Source organism: Boleophthalmus pectinirostris, unplaced genomic scaffold (assembly GCF_026225935.1).
Source record: "Boleophthalmus pectinirostris isolate CB_2022bp ecotype Guang Dong unplaced genomic scaffold, ASM2622593v1 HiC_scaffold_4, whole genome shotgun sequence".
NCBI lineage: Eukaryota > Metazoa > Chordata > Actinopteri > Gobiiformes > Gobiidae > Boleophthalmus > Boleophthalmus pectinirostris.
This window is the reverse complement of record NW_026571353.1, coordinates 5,024,711-5,038,173: the sequence shown is the minus strand read 5'-3', so window position 1 is coordinate 5,038,173 and position 13,463 is coordinate 5,024,711. Positions and strand designations below refer to the sequence as shown.

At 40.2% G+C, this 13,463-nt stretch overlaps 1 protein-coding gene across 1 annotated transcript in view; it reads left to right on the top strand.

Annotated features, from left to right (window-relative positions):
• unc5db (unc-5 netrin receptor Db) overlaps positions 1-13,463 on the top strand; it is a 386,593-nt gene that overhangs the window by 209,511 nt on the left and 163,619 nt on the right. The window contains exon 8 of the mRNA XM_055161477.1: positions 3,330-3,362. Within this exon, the coding sequence (XP_055017452.1) occupies positions 3,330-3,362 (33 nt within the window). The remainder of the gene's footprint in view (positions 1-3,329; positions 3,363-13,463) is intronic.

Below are 13,463 nucleotides of genomic sequence, written 5' to 3'. Positions count from 1 at the left end.
CCAAAATGAACCAAAGTTCATTGCCCCAGCTCAATGAGATGACACTCTTACAGCCCAAAACACATATTTGACTACCTGCATATGACGTGTCGGCATATCTAAATAGAGGCATGTCATAACATCAACATGTTTAAATAGAGACATGACGTAATGATGGGATGTTTGAATAGGTGGTGGACCCCGTGTGGAAAAACTGCTTGTCACTATTCCAGACAGTTGTTTCACTGTCATGATTGAACCTTCACCTAAGAGAGCGAAGAATGGAGCTAAGTGTGTTGTAAAATAAAGGTACCTAAAGAGGAAGTATTTCAATCTCATTTGCCTCGTTTACATGAGAACTTTAATTCCAATTAAAATACAGTAATGTAATTCGGAATAAAAATGAAATCCGCTTAAAAAAACACTTGATTAATCGGAATTGAACTTAAATCTGAATAAAGTGGGGGGGTTTATTCTGATTTTAAAGCCAAATTAATGTATTCCACGATCATGTAAATATTTATTCTGCTTAAAAAATAATTTTGGTCATTCAGTGTATGTGCGTTGGATCAAACTTCTGACGTGATGACGCACTGCCAAATGGTGAAAGAGTTTGTATCTCTGTTTCCCGGTACCTGTGTAATTGTGAAAGGTGCTGAGGTTCCCCGTTAACACCGCGAGCCGTCCTCATCCCAAGTTATCATCATGAACTCATAAAACAGCAGCATGTGGCTTAAAACTTTACACAACTCACTGCACATCAGCTCAGAGCAGAAGCTCTGAGTCTGTGTAACAGCAGTAAATACATAGTAGCACTCACCACAGCGCGCAGCCCCTCCTTGGTCTTTTGCTGACCTTTGAGTGGGTTGGTCAGACAGGTCCATAGGCTCTGTCCTCCATGTGTTGAGTCAAGACAGGGGCGAGCAAGACCATAGGATCTGTGCAGAGAAAATGTGAATGCTCTGTGGCTGCTCCTGTCCTCCGTGCTCGAGGAGCTCAGCTGGTACTGAGGTGGTGCAAAACATCCAGACAGAAGCACGAATCCCGTTTGGTTCATTATATCTTGTTCTGAGTGGTCCGTCCTCCGTGCTTTTAGTTCTTCCCAGAGAAAATGCTTCTCCAGCTCATGGAGGCTCGACCTGAACCAGAGCTGCTCCCGCTGGTTCAGGAGTCTGGGTTTGGACCGCTGTTTCCCAGTTTTTATGGGTGGGGGAACAGCATCTGCATCCCCACGTGTAACAACAAACCAAGATGATAAAAAAGCCAGTAGCAGCTGAAGTGTGTGTTTTCTTCTAGTCGACGTAAATGCTTTAGTGTCCCTGTCCAATCAGAACCCTTTCTCACCTCCAGACGTTGAGCGGAATTAGATAAAGTCGATTTAATGTGTTTTCCATGTAAACCTTTATTCGGAATTTTTTTTTTTTTTTCTTATGTAAACTTGAAGGAGAATAATTTAAGTCCAAATTACTTAATTTGGAATAATTAAATCAGAATGAAAAAACATCATGTAAACAAGGCCAGTGTCCCTAGAATAAATTTAGAACAACTATTTTCAGACGTGAAAGTGGGGTGGACTGCTCAGACACTGCGCTTACTTCCAGGTTGACGTGAAATGAAAATACTGTAAATACTTTTATATTAGCTGCAGTTGTCTTATTTTTCTTCAAGTACTCTTTTGGGGAAAACACAATGAATACTCATGTACAAAGAAAGAAAGAGTTATTTCCATTTTATATGCAATAATATATATATATTTTTATAAATTCTTCGTAAAGGTCCTACATTACACAAAACTGAGTGAATGTTGTTATCTCATCAAAAACTCCTGGAGTTGAGTGTTTTTTTTTGTATTTTGTTTGTTTGTTTTTTTAGTAACCCTATCTACATCTGGGCCCGGTCAAGCAGAAGTAAACAGCAAGGCCAAAAATTCAAGTTAAAGCATCTGATATAAAAATGTATTGAACAGATACATATGTACTCTAGTTTATGAAACTGTTTACCTTTTTTCTGTAACATTTTTGGTTCTAAAGTTCCATATGTTTTAAACAGACCATGTATGAAACATGGAACAAAAATTATTTCCCAAATTTCAAAGACCTGAAAATCATGTAAATAAATGGATGTATTTCATCATATCTTGTGTTATTCCATCTTTGAACTGTTGATGAAGGTACAGGATTTTTCAAAAAAAAAAATTTTTAAATGATAAAAATTTGCTTGGAAGGACTGACATATTTTATAGAAATAGTTCCCTTTCATTTTGAAGTAATATTAAAGTATTCGGAAGAAAAAAGCGACAAATTATGCAAAATCATGCACATTCTACTTGTTTGCACAATTTTCCCTCTGTTACTTTTCCCTCCGTTACCATGACCTTTCTTAATAAAAAAATTTCGTTACTCAAAAAGTAAGAGGTTTTTCAACCAAATCTTGTACCATATGGTAGAAAACTATATGAAGCAAATATTCAAACCAGTTTGTTAAGGATATGGAAGTGAGAACCAAGAGTTATCACTGTTTGGATTTATTGCCCAAAAAGTGCTGCATATTTTTTTAAATTTTAAGTTAAAGTTTTTAAATTTTTTGTCAACAACTTGAAAGAATATCACAGGTTTAACTTGACCCTGTTGGAGTGTAACTCTTTCCTACATTCTGATACTAAGAGACATTTGAATGTCAAAAATCTGCCCCTGTTTCCCTCCGTTACCTCTTGACCGGACCCATCTCCCATCTCCAAAGCTCAAAATGCTCAGTTCCACCTTGTGATGTCAAGCTTTCCAATTAACAATTTTTAATTTTTTTTTCAATCATTTCAAGTGATTAAAACCACAGCAGAGCACTTCCTATATTTATTTCCTGTTTGTGAGAACTCAAATGTGCAGAATCTGTGTGTTAAACGTGTGAAGGAAACAAAACACTACTCCAGTTTTGTTTGTGACGAGGAAACAACATTAGACCAGATCAGAAACACATCTGTCACACGACGACGCTTTCAGACCATTTTCAACCTATTAGCTGCCACGGATCACCGGTCCTTTTGGTCATTCATAATTTGAGCTCTTCTGTGTTTCATCCTTCCACCATCAACCGTGCATGCAAGCTCCAACCCCCATTCACTCATTCTGTTTCATCCCAAACCCCACTTTGAATCCAGCCTCTACCGAAGCTCTCCCCCCTCTCCACCATAAACCCTGACAGTACCTTGATGTGAGCGTAGCGTGGACATTAATGACTCCTGTATCTGGCCGTTGCCGGTAGCGACGCAGTACTTGTTAGCGACTCCACACCAGATCCACACTCTAATCACCACTTTTCTCTCCTCTTTGTCCCATCCCTGTGTGTTTTTGCAGATCGAAAGCTCCTACATGACGTTAAACCTGAAAGTGAGTCCTCTCTTTCTCTCATTTCTACCCCCCCTCGCCTCCCTCCTGCACGAGCCCACTTAAAGCGCACGTGGCCGGGGCTGTAGTTTTGAAGCCGTGGGGGTGGGAGCGGGTCACCTGTGTGTAGGGAAGTGGCAAAGCGCTAGTTATAGGAGAAGATGAAGGCGACTTAAAAGGGTCTTTGAAGACTTTTGCAGGGTTACGCACTGAGGAGTCAATTAAAAGTGGTAGTTTCCGAGCCGGGGTGCGCGGAATGCATGGGCATTGTAGTGTGGTGCATTGCAGATACTCAGAACTAGAGCTAGACTGTTTCATAATTTGTTGGTTAATTATTGTTTTGTTTTTTTTAAGAAAGAAACTGAAGTAATGTACATAAAGTTGCATTGTGTAACTTTCTGGTGGAGGCTTCGTCAAATGCTTTTCTCCACGGAGATGTTATTGCTTTGTCTGGAATGGTTCACACTTGCCCCATTTACATGCGAGTGATAAAAAATTTTATTTAATTCGGAATAAAAAATAATTCCGCTTTAAAAAGACCATGTAAACACTTAATTCCTAATGATTATTCGGAATTAAACTTATTCAGAATTCAATTTAAATCCGAATTAAGTGGGTGGTTTATTCTGATTTTAAAGCGGAATTAATTTATTCATTCATGTAAACATTTATTCCGCTTAAAAAATAATGCCGGTCGTTCAGTGCATGCTCGTTGGATCAAGCTTCTGACACGATGACGCACTGCAATATGGTGAAAAAGTTTTGTATCATGTTTGTGTCCCCGTACCTGTTTCCCATTGCCTGTGTAATTGCGAAAAATAGCGAGGTTCCCTGTTAATACCGCGAGCCGTCCTCAAGTTATCATCATGAACTCATAAAACAGCAGCATGTGACCTAGAACTTTACACAAGTCACTGCACATCAGCCCGGAGCAGAAGCTCTGAGATCACGTAAAGACAGAGGACACTCACCGTAGCACGCAGCCCATCCTTGATCTTGTGTCGTCCTCTGAGGTCCATAGGCTCCGACCTCCATGTGCTGGGTCCAGATGGGGATAAGCAAGACCACGCAGAGGATCCGTGCGGCGAAAGTAAGAATGCGCTGTGGCTGCTCTGGTCCTCCATGCTCGAGGAGCTTGGCTGGTACTGAGGTGGTGCAGCATCCGGACAGAAGCGTGAATCCGGTTTGGTTCATTATATCTTGTTCTGAGCGTCCGTCCTTCGTGCTCTTAGTTCTTCCCCGGGGAAAGCGCTTCTCAGGCCGAGGCACCTAACACCACTCCCCGCTCCAGCTCATCCAGGCCCGACTTGAACCAGAGCTGCTCCCACTGGGTCAGGACTCTGGGTTTGGACCGTTGTTCCCCAGTTTGTATGGGCGGGGGAACAGTGATACGCGACCCCATGCATAAGAACAAACAGAGATGATAAAAACGTCAGTAGCAGCTGAAGTGTGTGTTTTCTTCCGGTTGACGTAAATACGCTGGTGTCCCTGTCCAATCAGAACCCTTCCCTTACTGCCAGACGTTGAGCGGAATTAAATAAAGACGATTTAACCTGTTTTCCATGTAAACTTTAATTCAGAATTATTATTTCCATGTAAACTCGAAGGAACATAATCTAAATCCGAATGAATTAATTTGGAATAATTAAACTGTAATTTAAAAAACATCATGTAAATGTGGCCAGTATGGTATTTCTTTCTATCTTTCTATCTTCATAGAGACCAAACCAGGCTATGTTACAGGTCAGATCTATGGAGAGGCGACCCTGCTCACAGTCAGAATGTTTGTTTTTTAGGTACTTTTGAGCTATAAAACCACCTGTAATTGAATAAACGTAAAGCAGAGCTGTTTAATGTCATACTGTGGAACATTCGAGGCAGAGCAATGATATCTCCATAGAAACAAGCAGGTGACAGACCCCCAACCAAAAAGTTTGTGCACCTATATGTAAAAGTACTTCAGTAAAAATGATATTACCCAAGTAGAAGTAGAAAGTTATGTTCCAAGAAATACTTACTGCAGGTACACTATGTAACTTTTTACAGTGGAGGATGCGCCAATTGTTTGTCTCCATGGAGATGTTACTGCTTTGCTTAAAATGTTCTACAATACGTCATAAAACATATCCGTTTTGCATTTATTTAATTACAGATGTAGTAATTACACTGAAAACATGTATTCTTACTGTGAGCTAGGTCGCTTCTCGCCAGATCTGACTCTACTTAGCTCTGTGTAGATAGATTTAAGTTTAATGCCATACTGTGGAACATTGCAGGCATCTCCATGGTGACCGGTAGTAATAGTAGTAGTAACAGTAATCCTTTGTGGATCCGTAATGTCTGTCTAAGGCCCCGTCCACACTAGTACGTATTTGAATCGTTTTTGTTGCAGATGCAGTGTTCGTCCACACTAATCTGATGGAAAACGACTCCAGAGACGGAAAAATCTGGTGCCTCCAGCTCCCACGAATTCATTTGAGTACAGATCTGATCCGGCACTGTGTGGACGCCTGAAAACAATGATACGCTGATGTAGTTCTATGCACCACAAATTAGGCTAATTCAGCACCAAAACACTAAGAAGCTAGAATATATGTCCATTCATATAAACCGTTTGTGCATATGATCATACACAAAGGTTTAACATGAACCATCTCCAACGCGATAGAAGAACAGAACAAACTCACCATTAGCTGAACCCTCTGTCACAGAAAGAACATATTCCACTGAGTCGTGTCCTTTAGTCCGACAGAAGCTGAACCACATCAGCGACACAATAGCGAGCTGTTTTTTAAGCACTTAGTTTATCCAAATGAGCCATGCGGTTTTAAGTTTCGTTTCTGTAAAACATAAACAAATATGCTCAAAGCTGTGTGGATAAGGAAGACCCGCGGACACAGAAACGAGTCAGTCCTCACTCTGAGACGCCATGCTCATCTTCAAATCCAGTGTTACGCTAAATAACAACTGAAGCTCGTCGTCGGTCCACAAAACGTTTTTACACTTGCCATCTCCCTCGGCTCAAAATCAGCTGCTGCAACTTCTGACTTGTGACACCAACTTATCACGTGACCAGCGTTTCAGGCGGTTTTGCGTTACTGTGTGGACAGGGAACGCTTTGACTGCGGATACAGAAATGACGTGTCTGCACGCAGATCGTTTCTGATACGGTGATGCGCGGATTCGTTTCAGTATAAACGGGGTCTAAGTCTAAGTAGGTGGTGGATCCTCTACCAGAAAAGTTACATAGTACACCTTTAAATAACAGTAAAAAAGTGTTTGGAAGAGCCAATACTTAATTAAGAGTAACTGTACGGATGTAAATTCTGATTTCAAGTTTGAATTTAATGTATTTTGATGGGAAAATATAACCTGGTATTTTCAAGGGATTGACCTAAACTAAATAATATCTGAAAACATGGTGCAAGTAACACAATTATTCAAATCATTTTAGATTTTAGAAAGCTTTTCTCACTTGTTGACTTCATCACAGTGGGAACTATAACGTTACTGTATAACTGTTACACTGTGAAGTATATTATGAGTAAAAGTACGTAAACGTAACTGAGTAAACTTCTCTTTAAAGTGTGCGTACCAGGATCAGATTACTGCATGTTTACACACACATAATGAAATTGCTAACCGGCTATGGGTCTCGGCTTCAAATTGAGCCCTATAACTGCCGGCTTCAATTGGCTTCATTTGACTGGAGACGAACGCTGTGGGTGACGTCGCACTAACTTTAGTCCACTTCTTTACACAGTCTGTGGTCCAGATTGTTTTGAAAAGCAATATTTAAACATCCAATATTACACCAAATTGACTCTTTTGAGCTTTAAGACATGTTAGAATGTTGTTACCTTCTCAAAAACAGACCTGGAGTTGTGTTTTGTTTCCTTCACACATATTTGAGTAACACTTTATTGTTAGTTTGTCTGAAATCCAAACGTGTTAAACATGTGTGAATGAAACAAAACACAACTGCAGGTCTGTTTTTGGCGAGGATACAATATTATAACGTAGATCAGAAAAATCTAATCTCTGGGTAAAAGTATGTGGGCAGATTTGAAACAGTAGACTAAGAGGAAGGTTAAAATAGAAATGCATGAACTTCCGAGAGTTTTTTTTTTTTTTTTTTTTCATTTTTGTTGGCTTTTATCTTTCTGTTTGACACCCAGCTAACTGTAGTGTAATCCACATTGCATGCTTTCTTCTCATTTAACCCATTCACAAGATAATGCCCCACGTTTTTACATGCATGTATCGTCATCATTGCTGTTTATACTAGACCAGCGCTTTTCAGTGGATTAAACCAGGACTGAACTAGTACTAAATCAGGACTAAACCAGGACTGAGAGTCAGGACAGGCCTGGAGGTGCTCCCACATAGACCGTCAGGTGACCGCAGGAGAAAAGAGTTCTACACCCACGGAGCTAAGCACAGCCGTTGCCCGATAGCACTTTGCAGACACTCTGCTCCACTGGCTCGAGGTTCTCCCTTTCTCTCAAATCCAAGATTAGTCCTAGTGTAGTACTGGTTTAGACCTGGCTTTGTCCTGGTTTAGACCTGGTTTAGTCCTGGTTTAGACCTGGTTTAGTCCTGGTTTAGTCCTGGTGTAGTCCTGGTTTAGACCTGGTTTTGTCCTGGTTTAGACCTGGTTTAGTCCTGGTGTAGTCCTGGTTTAGTCCTGGTGTTGTCCCATTTTAATCCTGGTGTAGGCCTGGTTTTGTCCTGGTTTAGACTTGGTTTAGATCTGGCTTAGTCCTTGTCCTGGTTTAGACCTGTTTTAGTCCTGGTGACCGATGTTCAGTAATGTTAAAAGTCGCCTCAGTTAGGCTGCATGAAGTTGGAAATTATTTGCTGTTATAAAAAGTCATTTATGAATGTACTTAAAAAAAAAAAAATAAATAAATAAATATAAATATATATATATATATATACACACATATTCGACGGCGCTTGCGGCTTTAATTACCCTTATGTCTTGTCATCTTTGTGTGTACTGTTCATATGTTTGCCTGTATGTATGTTACATTTACATTTCTTAATATCACATAAGAATATTAATAGAATATAATAATTTGTTTAGTGTGGTCCATCAAAGCATGGTACAAAATAAAGTTTCAGAAGCTGTCACTGTATGAAAATTCAGTCATCAAGACATCAAGAAAACATCCTTAAGAGCTTTCGGCCGACATCTTTGGTACCTGAGTGAAGAAATGGTTGACCTGGCATTCTTCGACTCCAGTGTGACAGAAGAACAGAAGAAGCTGATGGTTCACAATATTCTGGAAGAGGAAGGTTCAGAGGTTCCACCAAAGCGACGTGATGCCCTTAATCAAGCAGATTATGAAGGGAAGCAGATCAGCGATTTTGTCACCAGCACAATGCGGTTCTTTGAAGCTCTTGATCTGCCAAAAACATTTTTGAACAATTCCACAGGAAAGTTGTCAGTGATGTTGCTGAAAAGAGGGCAAAGCTTATTCAAGATTTTAACTGTAGCCGAACAAAGAATGACGATCAGAAACAGGATCTACTGCAGGTGTCAAAGAGCACAGGCACATCTTTTGTAATGCCAACAAAGCCACACTGGAGCTGGACTTTCTAAGTAACTTTTTTTGGACTTCATAGACTTTCTAAGCAACTTTTATGCAAGTTTCAGTTTGTATTTCCAGAATAAGTTATTTGAATATATTTGAATACGCCTTATTCATTTGGTTCACTGTGTTAGTTCATAGTGAAGGCTCAATAGGGCAATTTTCAAGTGTCTTGAGTAGGGATGTGCAAAAATATCAATATATCGATATATTGTATCGTTTAATGTGATGATACAGTATCGATATCGTGGTCTGCTGTATCGATGTATCACCAAGACAATTTTTTTGTATATTTTACTCAGTTATTTTGTAACAGCGCTAGAGTATTGTTGCTTGTTTAGAGGAAGGAAACTTGTTTATGTGCCACATTTGACATTTTCACAGTTTTGATGATTAAAATTGATGTCTTTCATATTCACTTTGCTCAAGAAATGTTTAACAAAGACTTTTAGCCATGATTTAGCTTTTATTTGTTATTGAACCGTATCGAATCAAGTTGGAATATATCATATCGAATCGTAAGCTCTCTGTATCGAGATATGTCTCGCATCGTGGCCTATGTGTCAAGGTATGTATCGTATCTGCAACTTCTTAATGAAACCCAGCCCTAGTCAGGACAGTAATTGATTTGCATAAACTTTGGACCAAAATATATGGGTCAAATATGGTACCAAATACAGGGTTCTAATCTAGAGAATCTAAAAATAAATAAATAAATAAATAAAATGGACCAACCTAGTATATATGCAAATACATTTAATGGAAAAAAGTAGGCGTGAAGCTCGAGTATGCAGTTTGAGAATCCTCACTTAACCCTGAAACGTCTCACTCTCTCATCATTAGCCCAGTTCTTCAGTTACAGCTGTGGCCCTCGTCGATGTATTGGCTTTGACAGGTGAACATGTGCTGCGTTGGTGAAAGATTAATCCGCCTTAATTGTTGCAAATGAGCTAATCGGACCCATTCACCACGCTCTCCTCGCCAGCCTGCAGCCCTTTCACTCAGCTGCTGGAGTTAGCCATATAGCTGGATGTCAAATGTCAGCGTGAGAGATACAATGATTAACACGGCGTAGCAGTTAGCGGTCTTGTCAAAACTCCATCATACTCCAGGATGAATGGCAGTAATAATAATATCGGTTATCGCATAGTCTTTTTTTGTTTGTTAGTTTTTATTTTTTGGAAGGTTATTGCTAGAAAGAGCATTTTTACCAGTCAATTTGCACAGATTTTAAACAAATTGTGCCAAAATGATGCAGGTTCAGATGCATCAAAAATACCTGGAGTTGTGTAGTTTTTTTTTTTTTTTTTTTTTTGTCATTTTGCAGCACTACAAAAGAAAATAAAGCTAAACACAGACTGTCATGCGGTAATACAGAAAGTGCACCTTCCCTAGAATCATGTGGATGATTTTAGTCCTGGAATTGCCTGTACTAAAGGTAAAATGTGTCTGTTAAATTGAAAACTACCACTACATGACACTACAAGTTGGAACAGAGCATTTTGAACTTTGGAGATGTAGACAGAATAACAGGCTTACGCTTACGTCATAAACCAGGAAGGTGTTTGGAAAGATGCGATGACAACTTCCACCGGGCTCTGGCAAAATCTAGGAAAAATGAGAAAATGTCCCAGTTTTCTTCATCTCCATGTCATTGTAGTGTTCCGTTATGTTCGGCTAATCAAAAATTACAACCATATCTCAGTTTTCATCATTTCCCCACTTACACACGACTCCGAGTGCACTGGGTACATGTGATTAGAAGAGATGAGGCGCCAAATTCCAGATGATTCCAAGCAGCACATATTAGGGGTGTTATGGTTCACAAAAATCACTGTTCAGTACGTACCTCGGTTTGAAGTCATGGTTTGATTCATTTTCGGTACAGTTCAGGGGGTGGGGGCAGAGATTCCGTGCCAGCACAAGGCAAAAGTGAGGACTGCGGCGAGATGACCGCAGTTTTGGGGGATTCACGTGGTTTGGAGGGACGTAGTCAAGGCGAGGGGAAATTGTTGTGAAGGTGGGCGCCCTAACTATGAAGCTCTGAGGGAAACACTGCACCCCAATCACGGACGAGTTCCCTTGTGAATATTAAAGAGCCGAGTCTTCTGTGTAGCTGCACATGTAGTGGCCGAATGTAAACACACATAAATTGAGCTAACTCACTCGTGCACAGCCCTGCACCGAACCGAACGTCCCGTACTGAAATACATGTACCGTTACAGCCCTAGCACATATGTACGCAATCTTCATTTTGTCACTGATTACATTTACTTCAGTGGGTTTTATCAAGCCCAGTGTCAAGAACTTCCCTGGAAGTCATCATCACATCTTTCCAAACATCTTTCTGGTTTGTGACGTAAGCACAGTGTTGGGAGTAACGCATTATAAAAGTAATGAATTACTGTAATGTGTTCCCTTTTGCTGTAACACATTAATGTGGCATTACAGGGGAAAATTTTTTTTTATATTTTACTCGGCACAAATGTCATTAACATGCGCTACAATGCTTTTTCAACCTGAATTGAAGTGGTGGGTTTTTTGTTTTTCTTCATACAAATTCGCTAAAATCACAATATCAGCAGCAGTTAAACGCCAGAGACGAGCCCGCGTAGACCATCGGGTGACCGCGAGCGAAAGGACTGGCGCAGAACTCCACACTCCACAGGGCTAACCGCAGCTGACGCTCCAATTGCGCCTTGCTGACATCCTGTTCCACGAGCTCTGGGTTCAGTGCATATACGGCGCAAAAGTTCAGTGTCTTCACTAGGGATGGACATTAGATGAAATTTTCTTAATCGATCGTCGGAAGAATTAACAATCAATTATCGATTAATCATTAACATTTTTATATTAAAATAATGATCATTATTATTACTATCTGCACTACTAATCTGCATAAATAAATTCAATTTTACAACATATCAATCCGTTTGAGATTATAATGTGTTTAATTCAGTTTTGCGCAACTCTCACAGAAACAAAACTTAAAACCACATCACTAATTTGCATAAACTAAGCAAAGCTAAAATTACAGCTCTTGTGCACTGATACGGTCAATTTCTGTCGGATTAAAAGACATGACTCAGTGGAATACAGGTTAGTGTGACCAGATTTGCGTTTGTCAAAACCAGGACACCGTACGGGGGGTGGGAGGTGGGGACTCGTCATCAACATTGCGCGACTCTCACCTGGTAAAGCTTTTTCCCACTAGACACTGAAACATATGTTGTTTGTACACTGTGCACATGGACTCACACTTGTCCCGGACGCAACGGAAAGCGTGGAATTTCTTGTACAAGTCATCGTTAAATACGCATTTGTGCTTCGGTACGTTGCAGACTGACCCACTGTTTGTGTTTCGCTCCTTCGGATGCACAGAGACACATGTACAGACCCCTGTTTGGTCACGCTATGCACAGCAACCTACATTCGGTTTGTCGATTAAAATGAACATAATCGATGAAATTCTTAATGATCAATTATCAATTAATTGACTAATCATGCCCATCCCTAGTCTTCACAGTTATTTTGGTGAGAGTAACTTAAAAGTGCTGCAATAGTAATGTAATGTCTTACATTTTAATTGCAGTAATATTGTAACGTAACGAATGACTTTGAAATGACAGTAACAAGTCATAAATATCACATTACAGTTTTAAAGTGTCCAGCAGTGTGTAAGCGAGAATAGAGTCTATAATAAAGGGTTATTCAAACGTGTGAATGAAACTAAACACAACTCCAGTTCTGTTTTTAAAAAGGTAACAGCATTACAACACGACTTCAACCTCGAGAGAATCAATTTTGCGTAATACAGAACCTTTAAGTCTACCTCTCTGTTAAGAAAAATCTAAATAAATGGTTGCAATTCAGTCTCATGCAGCTTAATGATGCCACACCACATTTTCAGAAATCGTTTTTACCTTGAATGTGCCTGGTCTTCACTGGCGGACGCACTCCCGTCACATTCACAGCTAACACGCACCGGGGACATTGGATATACACAGGCGGCTTGACGGCACTTAGGCTAATCTGGCGTCATGCTAGCAAGTTGCGCGCGCGGTGTTAGCGTTTAGCTTAACTACCGGATATGTTCCTCTGATCTTTCTCCCGGCTGTAATGGTGCGTGGAGGCGTGCGACAGATGGTGCGGTTAAGTTTAGCACATCCCATAATTCTGGTTTCGTTCTCAGCGTCTTTGTAACATATTGTAACTCTTGCCTGTATTCGCCCCTTCGAAAGATTGTGTAATAAAAGCATGGCGCGTTTAAGCAGAGAGGTGCCATGCTAGCTGTTTTATAGTCAAGCCCAAAATGATGCAGACTGCGGAAGAGTTGTGGAGTTATAAAGAGCTGGAAATGACACAACCAAGTAGCAAAAGGTTATGAGGTGGATAAACTTTCAAGCAACATTTAAAGGCCCCATATTACACTATTTCTGTTATAAAGTTGTTTTCCTCATCACAAACACACCTGGAGATGTGTTTTGTTTCGTTCACACACGTTCAA